This window comes from Myxocyprinus asiaticus, chromosome 15 (genome assembly GCF_019703515.2).
Source record: "Myxocyprinus asiaticus isolate MX2 ecotype Aquarium Trade chromosome 15, UBuf_Myxa_2, whole genome shotgun sequence".
In the NCBI taxonomy this organism is placed as follows: Eukaryota; Metazoa; Chordata; class Actinopteri; order Cypriniformes; family Catostomidae; genus Myxocyprinus; species Myxocyprinus asiaticus.
This window is the reverse complement of record NC_059358.1, coordinates 18,536,512-18,552,760: the sequence shown is the minus strand read 5'-3', so window position 1 is coordinate 18,552,760 and position 16,249 is coordinate 18,536,512. Positions and strand designations below refer to the sequence as shown.

At 37.3% G+C, this 16,249-nt stretch overlaps 1 protein-coding gene across 2 annotated transcripts; it reads left to right on the top strand.

The window, feature by feature from the left end:
* The first annotated feature begins 3,059 nt into the window (after positions 1 to 3,059).
* Positions 3,060 to 12,315, top strand: LOC127452834 (myeloid leukemia factor 2-like). Of its 2 annotated transcripts, none has more exons than XM_051718616.1 (8): positions 3,060 to 3,849; positions 5,679 to 5,787; positions 6,401 to 6,442; positions 9,521 to 9,574; positions 10,035 to 10,163; positions 10,253 to 10,412; positions 10,542 to 10,752; positions 11,763 to 12,315. In XM_051718616.1, exons 1-8 carry the CDS (start codon positions 3,806 to 3,808, stop codon positions 11,788 to 11,790), a joined length of 777 nt encoding a protein of 258 aa, XP_051574576.1. In that variant the 5' UTR covers positions 3,060 to 3,805; the 3' UTR covers positions 11,791 to 12,315. The 2 variants fall into 2 exon arrangements, with proteins under 2 accessions (XP_051574576.1, XP_051574577.1); XM_051718617.1 differs by having other exon boundaries at positions 3,062 to 3,849; positions 10,542 to 10,759.
* Positions 12,316 to 16,249: the final 3,934 nt, after the last annotated feature.

Sequence of the window (16,249 nt, the reverse complement as noted above, 5' to 3'; positions counted from 1 at the left end):
TCCATGATACTGCAGCGAAATCAGAAACAAATGACCAAGCGTCCCCACATCAATAAATAATCTAATAAAGTTGGCTTGGTGTTGGACGTTCATTATTTACAAATAGTCGCAAATTTAGGGACCATCTCTAAAGATACAGGCAACATTGGAGCATACATATCCAAAACATTTACAAACATTTCCATAACATAGAGTATACAACTTCAATAATATTTGAAGCAAATGACTTAAATTCACGCAACCAACTCCAAAGTGTGCATGTAGGTGTCAGCAATAATGCACACCTTTTAGATTTTTGATATAATAAAAAAAAATCCAATTATATGTAAGCATTTCTATATATAAATAAAAAAACAGTAATATAACAAAGAAAAACATGAATTTGTTTGCAATTCTGATGACTTTGAATTTTTTTGTTTTTTCAGCACATCTTAAATGTTTATATATTTTTGATTCATGCTTGTTATTTTTTTGATCTGTTAATTATTTTAATCTGCACTTTTTATTTATTCTTGTGCTTATTATTTTATCTGCGCTTATTATTTTTTGATTCACGCTTATTATTTTGATTGACGCTTATTATTTTTGGGTCCGTGACCGCAATACTTTTGACGGGATTTTGATCCCATAACTCTGCGCACACACCCATCACAGAATGCAGTTTCCATTATGCGGCCGCTAGAGGCGCAACGCCTTTTAAAATGACGCTGAAGGGCTAGTTAGTAGGTGCGCTTTGATAAAGATACACTGCTAGAATTGCTATTTAAAGGTTTTCTGAGCTCGAACAAACAACCTGAATATAATATAGTTAAGTGTATTTATATTACAATCCAAAGCGCGTGTTATTATTAGAGTGTTACTTTTGAATTATGTGTAAACATAAGGAATATTTAGCTAAAACGACAGCAATAAGGCCGTGGTTCAATTAGACGAGAGTGCTAATTGTTATTGAATAAAAGGGTCCCAATAATTATGGCCAATGCGTTTTGGAGAAGAATATTTTTTTAATAATGAAATATTTCCCCTGTTTCAATTGTAAAGGTTAGATTTTTGTGATTTTTTTTGAATGAAAGATCAAAAGGATAAACAATGCAGATTTTTTTTCACAGCTTTCTTTGCACATATTTACCAAGGGTGCCAATATTTTTGGTCACCACATATACAATTACGCGTTTAATAATCCGACTGCAGTTGGCACAAATGACATCTGATAAACATTCTTGACAGCCCGCGGTTGCCAAAAAAAAACCTCTCTGAGGATAATAACTGAAAGTGACTGTGTAGAGGATGGGTAAGATCCTCTACAATCGCCAATCGACACCAATTCTGGAGGGAATTTTCGTGATTATAATAAAGATTATTAACTTCTATTCCTCCTTCCTGCAAAAGTCCGACAAGTGCCATATCATCTGCATATTTAATTAAACTAAAATGTGCATCCAGAATTTTAAATTAATTAGAATACAATAAAAATAGTAAAGGTGACAATATGGTTCCCTGTGGTGAACCTGTGTTCAAAATAGTTGTCTTTGTCAATTTACTATTAACGAACACTCTTTGTGGACAACTGGAAAGAAAATCTCTGATCCATCAGATGAGGCCTCCATTAACCCGTAAATCAAGTAATCTCTGTAAGAGAATGTCTATCTTCATTGTATTAAAAACTGAACTAAAATCTATAAATACAATTCTAACATAATTTGTTGTCTGCTGTATATGTTCAGCAACTAAATTACATAAAGTTCCTATAATACATATATAATATACTGTGTACACAAAATAGTTACATTCAGGACCTTAAGGACAAAATTGTCCCCTTTGAAACCCATTAAAACTGCAATATTTGATCCCAGTGCCATTAAAGCATAAAATCATGAATTCTATGATATTATGCTTTCATTCAGGAGCCCTGGGTTCAAAATTTAAATGTTTAATAGTTTCCACTAGATGGCGCCATTTTTCTCATGTTTAGCCTATGGAGCAAATACATGCTTTTTTCCTATTTTCTTTTTGTTGTATTATAGAGCATTGCAGGCCAACTGAATAAATGATGCAGCTAAAATTGTGTGGGTGTGTCGGTATGCATGTCAGAGTGTGTTTTGTATGTGTGTGTAAAAACAAAAGTGGCATTATGTGAACAAACAGGCATTTAAAGTGTTAAAATCCTGAAAATGAATGAATATTTGGTAGTTATGATCAGGACTGATGTTGGTTACAAAAATTAACTAACTGAAAGTGGAAAATATGGTAGTTTTTTGACGCGGACATTTTTGTCCTCTGGGGACCTGAGTAACTTTTTTTTTAATTGACGCACAAGGGTTAATCGCGTCCTGTGCACTAGTGATCAAATGATTGTCCAGTTTCTGAACACTTTCATAGTGAACTGGGAGAAAATAACGATACGTGTCACGATAAAAGCCTCTTTATCACGCTCTCCATTTATTCCGCTATTCCCTCATATTTTTCAAAGTTATCACTAAAGATAGGAGTCTTGCCAAAAGTTATATTTATAATACTCGTAAACACGATAATCAATAACGTCAGACCCACTAGTTTTACTTTATTGTTATCAATATGATATCTCAAAATTTAAAATCTAAATGATTGATTTTTTTGTTACTCGGAAATATAGTATACGTCAGACAAAGTGGAGAGATTTAAAACCTAATTTTTCATATTTCCAAACAACCCTTGTTATTTATTTATTATTGTATAAGTCTAGAAAAAAATCTAAAAACAAGAATTCATTGTTTAATGAATTTGCTATATGTTTGTGATGCCCTTTTATTTGTAGTTTGTATTTGTACTGTATGTGTCAAAAGGTATGACATCGAATTGTCTTACAATATTATGAATGTTGTGAATGTTCAATAATAATAAAAAAATGACCCACTGGTCACGAAAATATAACTGCAACTAAACCAATAACAGTAGCCGAATATAAATGTATATACCGCATTATATAGGCCTAATTAACGGCAGTATATTCCTTTGGATATATTGTTTTTCTCCTGATCCCTGCATACTTTTATCTTCCTTCACCGGAATGTGCTCATCGCTGTTCCCCTCCTCTTCCTCCTCCTCCCATCTCTATTTTCTGTTGACGTTTGGCTTTTGTGTCTGTTTTACTAATTGCGCCCAATCTTCCTATCGAAACCACCTCTTCTTTGCCGGACTTTATTTTGTTATCGGTAGCGTATGACTTGGTATCGTCTTGGTCACGCGCCTTTCGAAAAAAAACGCGTAAATCTGTCAGAAACGCAATATATTCGCCCAACATCTTCAAGGTTTCGTTTCCTTTGTCACAGTGTCTTCCTGCGCTCATCTGCAGAGGTTATTTCCGTCGGTCGGTCTACTCTTCGTGCTGCTGTTTTTCTCTCCACTCGGACAAAATTCATCTTGACCCAAGCTGAATTTAATCGTCGAGCGTTGTTGTGGTTTTAAAATTCATTCAGGCGTGCATGTTATGATGCTATGCTAACCATCCGAAATAGCTTAAGGCTGTTTGGATCAGCAGCTGTCTAGAATATTCGAGAGGATTCGCATAGGTTTAAATGTTCTGCAGAGCTAATTTAGTTTGTCAGTGTGTGTGTTATCTATCTCGCCTGGTAAATTGATGGTTTGTATTGTGGTTAGGCCCATAGGCCGAATTGTATAACTCCGTAGTGTTTTGCATATCTGGCAGGGGGAGCTTGATGACTGGTTGACCAATTACAAGCCCCTGAGCTGCTGTTGAGTTGGTTTTGATTAAAGAGAGTCGTAAGTTCAATTAACGGGTGAACGTTCAACCAGTCGAGGTTGCAAAATGTTTCGCTACCTGAATGATTTGGATGACAGCCCATACGTGATGTAAGTATCCCTTATATCAAATATGAGACGATACCGATCAGCCACAACATTAAAACCATCTAATATTGTGTAGGTCCCCCTCGTGCCGCCAAAACAGCGCCAACCCGCGATATTCTTCGCACCAAAATTGTACAGAGTGGTTATCTGAGTTACCATATACTTTGTCAGTGCGAACCAGTCTGGCCATTCTCTGTTGACCTCACTTATCAACAAGGCATTTCCATCCACAGAACTGCCACTCACTGGATGTTTTTTGTTTTTGGCACCATTCGGAGTAAATTCTAGAGACTTGTGCATGAAAATCCCAGGAGATCAGCCCATCTGGCACCAACAATCATACCATGGTCCAAATCACTGAAATCAAATTTTTTTCCACATTCTGATGGTTGATGCGAACATTAACTGAAGCTCCTGACCTGTATCTGCATGATTTTATGCACTGCACTGCTGCCACACGATTGGCTGATTAGATAATCGCAGGGATGATTGTTGGTGCTAGACGGGCTGGTTTGAGTGTTTCTGTAACTGCTGATCTCTAGAATTTACTCAGAATGGTGCCAAAAATATCCATTAAGCGGCAGTTCTGTGGACGGAAATACCTTGTTGATGAGAGAGGTCAACAGAGAATAGCCAGACTGGTTTGAACTGACAAAGTCTATTGTAACTCAGATAACCACTCTGTACAATTGTGGTGAGAAGTATATCATCTCAGAATGCTTTGAACGGGGAAGGCGCTTCAGAATGGGTTGACGGTGTTTTGGCGGCACGAGGGGGACCTACACAATATTAGGCAGGTGGTTTTAATGTTGTGGCTGATCGATGTATTTGTGCCTTTGATGATGACGTAGCTTGCTTAATATGATTAAAAAAATGATTTTTCTAGTCAGTCTAGGTCAGTGCTTCTCAACCTTTTTGACTCTAAAGGCCCCAGTTGAATTATATTTAAAAGTCCCCACTCAAAAATGACCACAATCATGCAATCATGATTTCTTTAAGGGATAGTTCACCAAAAAATGAAAATTCTCTCATCGTATAGTATACTTCATGCCATCCCATAAGTGTATGACTTATCTCTGTTGGTTCATTCAATACAAGTGAATGGTGGCCAGAACTTTGAAGCTCAAAAAAAGCACCAAGGCAGCATTAAAGTAATCCATATGACTCCAGTGGTTAAATTCATGTCTTCTAAAGTGATATGAAAGGGTTGGGTGAGAAACTTAGGTGAGAGTCCTTTTTTACTATAAATTCTCCTCCCTGCCCAATATGTGGCGATATGCATGAAGAATGCGAATTGCCAAAAACAAAAGAAGAAAAACTCTTAGGTGAGAAAAGTGCTTATGAGGGCTATTTGAAAGTGGAGATTTATAGTAAAAAAAATATTGATCTGTTTCTCACCCATACCTATCGTATCGCTTCTGAATATATACATTTTATCCTGGAGTCAGATGGATTACTTTTATGCTTTATAGGCTTTTTGAGTTTAAAATTTTTGCATGCTGTTGACTTGCATTGTATGGACCTGAAGAGCTGAGATATATTTTTCTAAAAATCTTTGTGTTCTGCAGAAGAAAGAAAGATATACACATCTGGGATGGCAAGAGGGTAATTAAATGATGAGAAATTTCATTTTTGTGTTAACTATTCCTTTTAACAATTTTAATCAAGATATTTTAATATAATGATTTTAAACAATACAAGATATTTTGAGGCCCCCTTGTGGGCCCCATCCCCGTGGATGAGAACCACTGGTTTAAAACATCTGTTGATTTGGTGTAGAAACCTGGATGCTGTGTGTAGGCCTAAATTTTATGAATGTTTTGTTGTGACAGGGATCCATTCGCCGCACACAGGCACCAGATGAGGAGTATCTTCGGGTCATTTGGCATGGAACCGTTTCCTCTCACCCCTCAGATACAGCATCCGCGTACACGCATGCAGGTACCCATCAGAATCAACGGTGCTTCAAAAAGCAGGGCCTGATTTGCATACTAATTTTCAGGTGATAGTGGTGCTGTTTTTCTGCCAGTCTGATGCTGAATTTGGTACAAGTTCTCTGCAGTTTCTAACAGTACTCAGTAATTTTTTATGCATGTTGTCTTGGACTTACACTGGCTCCTAGTGGCGTGGATGCAGCATCATTCAAACGCACAAGTTTTCAGTTACCAATGCCATGTCCTGTAACAGGGCGGTTACTGAGATTAAGCGAGTAGTATTCGGCTGGTCATGTGATCATAACATGGCAGCCCTGATGAGGGGACCCTCTCCATGTAGAATAAATCAGCTTTTAAAAGGCTACTTATATGACTGGAGTCTTCATCTCATGTGAGTGCTCTAGATTTTATACATATTTTTCAAAATTGCAGTTCCTTTAAGGAGTACAACTTTTTTAATGAGGAAAAAAGTTGAACTCCTTAAAGGAATTGTAATTTTTTTGTAATTGGAAAAAAAAAAAAATTACTGAGTGCACCTTTATTATTTATTATTTAAGTGTTTTAAGTCTTGTATTAAAGATTAAAGTCATGGTGACCAAGTTCTGTCTTTCCCTTTGTAGCCACAGGCTGGAGCCCTCTCCCCCTTCGGCATGATGGGAATGGTATGGCCTATTTTGTCCTCTTTCTCATTTTAGACCAGGAATACAGTGTGTGTGTGTGTGTGTATATATATATATATATATATCTCAAAATCAAATTGATCCATCTACAAAATCAAATCAAAAATTGATCCATCTACAAAATCATATTGAAAATTGATCCATCTACAGGTGCATCACAAAAAATTTGAATATCGTGGAACAGTTTTTTCCTTAATTTAATTCAAAAGGTGGAACTTTCATATATTCTAGATTCATTACACAAAGTGAAATATTTCAAGCCTTTTTACAGCTTACAGCTCATGGAAATCAAAAATCCAGTATCTCAAAATATTAGAATAAGAATTTGTAATACAGAAATGTCAACCTTCTGAAAAGTATGTTAATTTATGCACTCAATACTTGGTCGTGGCTCCTTTTGCACTAATTACTGCATCAATGCGGCGTGGCATGGAGGCAATCAGCCTGTGGCACTGCTGAGGTGTTATGGAAGCCCAGGTTGCTTTGATAGCGGCCTTCAGCTCTGTATTGTTGGGTCTGGTGTCTCTCATTTTCCTCTTGACAATACCCCATAGATTCTCTATGGGGTTCAGGTCAGGCGAGTTGGCTGGCCAAACAAGCACAGTAAAACCATAGTCAGCAAACCAGTTACTAGTAGTTTTGGCACTGTGGGCAGGTGTCAAGTCCTGCTGGAAAAGGAAATCAGCATCTCCATAAAGCTTGTCAGCAGATGGAAGCATGAAGTGCTCTAAAATCTCCTGGTTGACGGCTGCATTGACTCTCGACTTGAGAAAACACAGTGGAGCAACACCAGTAGATGACATGGCACCCCAAATCATCACTGACTGTGGAAACTTAACACTGGACTTCAAACAACTTGGATTCTGTGCCTCTCCACTCTACCTCCAGACTGTGGGACCTTGATTTCCAAATGAAATGCAACATTTACTTTCATCTGAAAAGAGGACTTTGGACCAATGAGCAATGGTCCAGTTCTTTTTCTTCTTAGCCCAGGTAAGACACTTCTGACGTTGTCTCTGGTTCAGGAGTGGCTTGACACTAGGAATGCGACACTGCCACTGTAATTCATGTAAAATTCTTTATTCTAATATTTTGAGAGATGGATTTTTAATTTCCATGAGCTGTAAGCCATAATCATCAAGATTAAAACAAAAAATGTGTAATGAATCTAGAATATAAGTTCCACGTTTTGAATTAAATTATGGAAAATGGAAATGAACTTTTCCACGATGTTTGTAATTTTTTGAGATGCATCTGTACATGCAGAGTTTAATTCCAACCCTCCATTAACTCACCTGCTGGTAATTTTCAAGTGAACCTAAACATAGTGGCTATGTTTTGAATGGAATACTAATATAATACTGTATACTGTTTACTATTTCTTTAAAATTATATGAAATGGAACACATGAAACAAGTTTCAAACAGGAGTATGATACATTGTTGTCAAATGACTTCATTATGTTGCGTGTGATTGATGTCCAGTTTAAACAGACATGGTTACTTTGCATGTTTAGTTCAAGTTTGTTTTATTAATGTTTGTGTAAACAAGTCAGATCAAATAATGAGTCAAGAATGAGATATAAAAAATCGCGGCTGATATTACTTGAGGCTCATTTATCATACTTGAAATGCAAGGTCAGGTTGAGCGCATTGGATTGTGTTATTCTGGGTTCTTTGTTGTACACTGCACATTTTGGGAAATGTAGAGCAGGGTCAGAAAAGAAGGCTTGGGGCGAAAATGCCACCAAAAGTGAAATTCAAAATGTGGAGGCAAAAAATGCCTAATATATTCTGAATGTAAGTATTCAGATTGAGGATGTATGTTAATGAATTTATTAAACTAAAGTATTTGAATAAAAGGATGACACATTTATATTTGTATATATATATATATAGAGAGAGAGAGAGAGAGAGAGAGAGAGTTATATATATATATAGGTGTGTGTGTGTTTAGGACCTGATAAATGTAAAATACAGCTGAAACTCAAAGTAGGGGGCAGTTACTGCCCCTTAATAGAAAAATTAATTTCTGATACTGATGCAGAGGGTTATCCAGATATTCCATGCGTAAAGAACTTGCATAATGTGCACAATATAAATACAATATACTGTAGAAATAGTGAGAGTAGTATGTTAGTATGCTAACATAGCCCTTGTTTAGATGTTTATGATATGGTTGGTCAGAGTTGGAACCATTCTGTATGTATGTAACAGGAAAATTTGTATAACCGTTTTGGTTTTCATGCAGAAAAGAGGGCCAATGTGAAGTTCACTATTTAGGCACTTTCTTGGTGTGCTAAAGTTTTGAATGTATATTATACATTACACAAAATAAGTATTTTAATATAAATTTTACTAATCAAAATTAATCGTAATTGACCGTTCGCTAAGCCCCGCCCCCTTTGTGTCCTTTGCTCGCTCTAACAAGCTTTACAAAAACTTCCCATCGGAATGAAAGGGAGATTGGCATGAACGGTGTGTTTTTTGGCAGAATATTCTCAAATGGAATGGATAATAATTCTTCGTGGGCTGGAATAAAAAGTGCCATTATAAGGCATATTTATTTGTGTAAATGAGGATTGACACAAAATTTAATTCATAGTATGCTCTTCTCAAGATTTATCATAAAGAGAAAGTAAAAACACAGTACGTATCCTCTCTGGGTACCTTGTGTTACTGTTACGAGTGACACAGCAACAACAATTTTTTTTTTTTTTTTGTGGAAAATGTCTATAAAATTTTGCTTAACTACACATACAAACTTTACTCCCAACAAGCCTCTTTGGAAACAAGCAAATGCTTGTCAGAGAAATGGCAGACTAACAGTTGCTAAGTTAGGACTGGTCAGAAACACTTAAGGTGGGGCTTAGTGAAGGGTCCATTACAATGTCTATAGAATTGATCAACAATTACATAATTATTATTAGTTAATTTTTTTTATAATCGTGTCACTCTACTTTGTTGTTGCTTTCCCTGTTCAGTTTCCTGTCCACATTTTTTAAATCAGTGGCAATGAAGACAGCCACTGATTTTGGAAATGTTGTGTGTTTTGTTTCAGGGCGGAGGGTTCATGGACATGTTCAGCATGATGGGTGGAATGATGGAGAATGTGGTGAGTTTCATCGTGTTACATAGAAATACTGAAACGGAAATACGAAAACGGCACCATGGTGACAGTTTGTAAATGTGGGTGGAGCATGAAATCTTTTCCTGCTGAAGAGAAGAGAGTGCAGGGTGTTTAAAAATGCCTGTTACAGTGTCACATACAGCTTCTGCAGCAAGTGTATTCAATGCTAAGTATAAAGAAAGGAGACATGTAATGGTAATACACAGATATTCTATTTCAAGTTTTAATTTCTCAGGCTCTGCACTTGATAGTCTCCCAATCATTGAAATGTTCACTATTCAGAAAGTGTAGATTCGATGCTGTTTTGAGAGCATACCATCCTACAAATTACTGTGGTCATCTGGCAGAACAACTCAAATCACACTTCATTTTCCTCTCGACTCTGTCACCATCTCATCAAATGCCTTTTGTAGGTTTTTCATAACCTCTCTCTCTCTTCTTGTAGGAACGGATGTCTGGTTCTCCAAACTGCCAGACCTTCTCGTCCTCCACAGTCATCTCATACTCCTCCACAGACCCAGGAACACCGAAAGTCTATCAGCAGACCAGTGAACTGCGCACTGCTCCCGGGGGTGTAAGACATGCATGCACATGCTGCAAAGTATTATCATATGTTTATGATACACTCACTATGTTTTTGTTAAACTGTGATTGTGTCTTTAGATTAGAGAGACACGTCAAACAATGCGGGACAGTCAGAGTGGCCTGGAGCGAATGGCTATAGGGCATCACATCGGCGATAGAGGTCATGTGATGGAACGTTCAAGGAACCGACTCACGGGTGACCGTGAAGAGAGGCAGGACTACTTCAACCTGGAGGAGAGTGAGTCAAATAAGTCTTTCTCTATTCTTTCCTCCCTTAAACTGCCAGCATCTTTCTCTCTAAGTTTGGGCTCTGGCATTTAAGAAATGTCCCTTCCTTTCCTCTGTTGTAAAAATCGTTCTCTTTCAGGTGAGGCAGATGCATTTAATGAAGAGTGGAGAAGGGAGGTGGGGCGGTACCGCCCCCCTAATGTTCGTAGTTTAGATTATGGGCGTGACCGGAGTGGAGGGGTGGGACAGCAGCTGGCCCTTACAGCGCCTCCAAGCTCCGCCGCCTCTCCCTCGCCTCGCCACGAGTCACCACGTCATCATCCTCCCCACTCACGCCCGCGCTATGACTGGTGAGAGGTACGAATCTCAACTCCAAATTATACGAAAAGTTCACAGAAAAATTAAAATTCTCTCTTTTACTCATCCTCATGCCATCTCAAACTGGTCTTTTTTCTTCTGTGAAAAACAAAGGAATTTTGAAGAAGTATGAAATGTTGTTGTCAATGCAATGTAAGGCAATGTGGTCCAAAAATTTCAAGCTCCAAAAAAGGACAATAAGGCAGCATAAAAGTAATCCAAACGCCTTGAGTGGTTTAATCCATGTCTTCTGAAGCAATACGATTGCTTTGATTAAAAACAGACCATACTTTAAGTCCTCATTCACTGTAAATTTTTACATCTGCAGTCTTCTTGGCGTGTTCTAGAGAAGTTTGTTTACACTTCCTCATGCTTGACGCAAGCACAAAGCACTGTACGCAAACCAGACACAGTGTTGCCAGGTTCGATGTTATGACCAGATGGGCTATTTTAAAAATGCAGATGGCAGTTAAAATGATATTCGCTTGTTTCAAGTTTTTTAGAGATGTTTTTAAAATGTACCACGGTCACCAAAAGGTTGTGTAAACACTAGAATATAAAAATGCAACGTCTCATTGATGTACAATGATACAGGTATTGAAAACCTGGCAACCACGTGCGTTAAAGCATCACCATCTTGAAGCCTGTACTGTGATTCAATTTTGCCTGGTGTCAAGATTTATAGTGAATAATAACTAAAACGATTCTCACCCAAAGCGATCGCATGGACAAAAATCTTAATACACCTCAAACATTCTTCAATATCTTTGTATGAACGTCAGCAAAAGAAAGTCATACGGTTTTGGAATGGCATGAGGGTGAATTATGAGAATTTTCCTGTTTGGGTGAACTATCCCTTTAAGCAACTGTCTTTGGTAACTTTTTGGTGAAATCTGTTTTTTTTTTTTTTTTTTTTTAGAAATCTAATTCTTAATAGATTATTCATATACTAGTTTATATTCAGGCCTCCCTGTTTACATGCTCTGCCTGAATCTGTTTACAGGGAGAGTGTAGAAGTTGGAGAGGAGTAATCTACATGATGCTGTGAAAAGAGAGAAGGAAGTGATTTAAAAAAAAAAAAAAAAAAAAAGATAATTGGAACTGATGGGTCAAATGTTTGATAGATATGAACTGTCTCTATGTGTAGTCCGCTCCTTACAGGGCAGTGTGCTGGCATGGAGTATCATAACACAGGCTGAAATTATTAGATTGCATCTCTGTTGTGTGGAATTTCGCCTGGCCTGTGTACTTCATAACAAGTTACTACTCCCAAAGCATACACACCAGCATTCATCACAACTCAAACAGCTCTTCTACCTTGTGATAATACACACACACACATTTGCACGCACTCAAATCTTTGTATTTAAGAGAATTCTCATGCTTCCAATATTTCAATATCCAAATATTTAATAATACACTACACACACATACACACATGCATTCACACACATTCACTGTAAAGTCCATAAATGTTTGTGTTGACACTAGGGTATCTGTGGGTATAACTGTACAATGCTGACTTATTAACTAATAAAAAAGACCTTGTTGCATCATTGGCTTTCTCGTTATATACAATATGTTACATCTATGCCTTGACATCTGTGCTTGCAAAATCCCTCTGTTACTGGTTAAAAATAAAGTGTCTCCCCATAAGATATTTTTAGATAGTTTTTGCCTCATTTACTGTTTACACTCAACATAATCACTGTGAGTGAGATGCATTCTCGTGAAAACGTATTAAGCTCTATCAATAGCGTCTGTGGCATGCTGGTGATCACCATAGATAATAGTTTCAACTTTCAACAGTGGAAGTGTATGGGGTCTAAATCATCTTTTTGGTGGTATGTTCTAGTATTCTGGTTATGTGTAATAGACATAATCCCTGTGGGTGGAGTTTTAACAGTGCTTTACGAACAGTTACATCACACTTTTTTGTGGTATCCTTAGATCATGCAAAAGTTACAGGTATTACATGGTCATGATAGGAGTTGAAAGGTGATGGGTGTAACTTTACACAGGCAAGGTAAGCAATTTTGTGACACTAGCAGTAGCGGATTTAGGCATGGGTGACATGGGCAGTTGCACAGGGCGGCATCTTGTGGGGGGCGGCACGAGGCACCCACACAGATGACAACCCCCCCCCCCCCCCCCCAGTCAACAACTTTGGGGGCGTGTTGAAATGGTTTTCGCCCAGGACGCCATACAAGCTAGAACTGCTACTGCACACTAGTATCATGTCAACACATAAAATGTTTCATTATATTTAATTTAGTGTCTTGTGGTACACTTTCAAAAATTAATTTTATCGTTACTCTGGGGGTAATGCTTTGCCCATACATTTCAGTTGTAAACACATTAGGGTAAATGCATTTTTACAATTTGATTTATTGTAGCTGATGCAGCTATTCATCTGTGGATGGTTTTCCAAAATGTTTGTCTTAGTGATCTTTTATTAAAATGTTTTAACTTATGCCACCTCTGATTCAACTTTCCTTTTCAGCAGCATCACCCAGCCCTCATGGTTTTCAACACATCCCCTCCAACCACCTGTCAGAGATACCAGTTTTCACAATCTAATCAATTCCTGATGGATAAAATCAAGTCCCACCCTACATTTTGTTGTTGTTGTTTTGTTTTTTTTTTGTCTTTGAATATCCTGTACCACTCAGACATACGTCACATTATTGAAGTAAAAAGGGGTTGTGAACAAATTTTCATATTGATTTAAAACTAGCTTTTCCTCTGATATTCGTTCTTATATTTTCCTTTTATTCAAGTCTGTTGTCCTGCTCCCTCTCTCTCTCTCTCTCTCTCTCTCTCTCTCTCTCTCAATTCAAACAAGCTTTATTGGTGTGACTGTATAGTTTTCTAAAGCAATGGCCATTAAAAGAAAGAATACAGTATAAATATACAGGGAAAAATTGCAAGCTAAAAAGAAAACAAAAACAATTTCGAGCACACACACATGCACATTTGATAACGTAATCTCACTCTCTCAAACGGTTTACCATAGTTTTCTCTGGTGCATATTCTGTTGCATTATTGTGATATTTTATCTTTAGTCTTTCCTCTGTGTATCTTTCTCTATGCTCTGTGTCAGCAAGTTTGCAATTCCATTTCCCTCTGCCGCCCATTTTATTCGTTCTGGCTCCATGACTCTTTCATCTGTGCAAGCATTCGCCTGTTTTTCACACATGAATGTTTGCAGTTCCCATGTTTCCTTTCATCCTCCTGTTCTTGTCTGTCCAGACATAGATATAGTAACAGATTGTAATCCTATATGCCTTGAGCCTGTTCTTTTTCAACTTTTCCCATCATTTTTGGTCACGGTACACTTTTAACTTGCAACAATGTTTCCATTTTCCATAAAGGCCATATTGTCCTATATGCTACTGTTTACTAAGTCACAGTCAAAGTGAGGTTTATGTTTTAAAGGAGCACTCAGAAATGTCTGTTTATATTGCTCTGCCCAGTATGGCAGTTGTCTTGGAATTGGACTTGGTCGTATGGATGCAGCAACACAGAAAAGCAGAACAGTGTTAGGCAGAATGTTACCTTAAGTCACCATTCACTTTCATTGCATCTTTTTTCCATACAAAGAAAGCGAATGGTGACTGAGGCTAACTTACCTTTTTGTGTTCCACAGATGAAAGAAACTGGTTTGAAACAACATTAGAGTGACTAATTGATGACAGAATGGTCTTTTTTTTTTTTTTTGGGTGAACTATCCCTTTAATTGAAAGATATGTGCCAAGCACACTTCATCTATCTCTTCACTGAGAACATGACAAATAAAATGGCCATCGAACCACAATGGACAAATTATCTGTCCACCACTCTACTGTATCAAATACAGACTGTTCTGACACAAAGAGGGACAATATCAGAGAGGGGAAAAAAACAATTGTTTCAAGAACTTGTCTTGAGAAGATCTATAAATACTGAGCAACAGAGAGGACACAGTGTTCTACAAACACAAGAACGAGAGAGAAAGAAGGGGATTGTAGTTGTATTACACACTGCAAAAAAACCATTGTATTTTTGTCTTGTTTTCCAGTAAAAAAATATCGAAACATTCTTAAGTTTACATGCATATGTACTTGAGAAGCAGAATGACATCAGATATATTGTCTTGTTTTCAGAAATTTAGTGACTTTTATGCTTATAACAAGAAAAAACTATTTGCCAATTGGCTATGAAAACAAATATTTATTCCAAGAGAAAATTACGTTTTTTTCTTCTTGTTTTAAGCATGAACCCTAGAAAATTTTGTTAGATTTATCTGAAAACAAAGATTAATTTTTTATGTCATTTTGCTTTTGAAGTAAATTAATCTTGTTTTAAGAATGTTTAGAAAAACAATTCAGTACAGTTATAAATACTGCTAGTACAGAGTAATAAACACTGTTATAAATGCTCTTTCAATTTTATATTTCTATTTTAAAAATACATTTTGTTTTGCATTTTGTTCTGTGATAAAGCTATAGACTAGTGTGATATTTATGCTAGCATTTCAAGATACTTAACCACTACACCAATTATCTAAACTAAAACACCCCCAAGTTGTGTAAATATATATATATATAAAACCCGTTCATAAAGGTTGAAGAGGAAATTATGAATGAACATGCAACTCTATATCAAACTGCTATATTTTTGACTCCTTCGCTTTTAATGAGCTACAAGTACTAGAGTCTGTTGCCTCAGATTTATGAATGTAATGTGTTTTAAAAGAGGTGTGAGATGTGTGTTCCTTTGTTACAGGTTTGCATGTCGTCTTTTGAATCCCCTGTGCATAAGACCTCTTTAATGCTGATCATGTGCTGTAACAAACCACAATCCGTTACAACACTGTTGTAAGTGAACATCTCACCCAGTTACACACCTGCAGCGGTAAATCAGTGCAAAGCACCTCTGCAGCCAATCATCTCGCGCAAGGTCGGTAGATGAAGAGTTTTACAGCCATGATAACGCACGCGCACTTGAGCGGGGTTTGTTACTATGGTTACAACACAATGGGATTCTGGAGAGAGGTCTGCTCGAAAGGGTTGAGGGAAAAAATGCAAGAAAGACAGACTGAGCGAGATAGATAGTGTTTGTCTTAGAGATAGAGAGAGGCCGCTTGACTGCTCAGTCCATTGCAGTCTCTCTAAAGTAAGTACAGAATTAGGGGCCGTTCAAACAAACACGTTATTGCACTAAAACATCTAGACGCGTGTTTAAAAGTTGAAATTCTTTTTTAACTTAACACGGGGAAGCGGTCAAAGAAGTCCGTTCAGCGCGTGTTTACACTGAAAAAAACAAACAAAGGGAAAACAGCGCAGACTGACGCAAAACGTGTTTGGTGCGAACGGCCCCTAGAGGAATCTCTTTCAGAATGGTAAAATGTAGGTCTGGCCAACTAAAATGTGCCTCGTGAAACAAATAGGCGCTCAGATTAACACTATTGCCCATTTCAAATAATAACTTTACAAGAATAGTGGCATC

Coding starts and splice junctions, on each gene's coding strand:
- LOC127452834 (XM_051718616.1), top strand. CDS start 3,806: ATGTTTCGCTACCTGAATGATTTGGATGACAGCCCATACGTGAT. Junction 9,575..10,034: donor GTGGAATGATGGAGAATGTG/GTGAGTTTCATC, acceptor CTCTTCTTGTAG/GAACGGATGTCTGGTTCTCC. Junction 10,413..10,541: donor CTACTTCAACCTGGAGGAGA/GTGAGTCAAATA, acceptor GTTCTCTTTCAG/GTGAGGCAGATGCATTTAAT.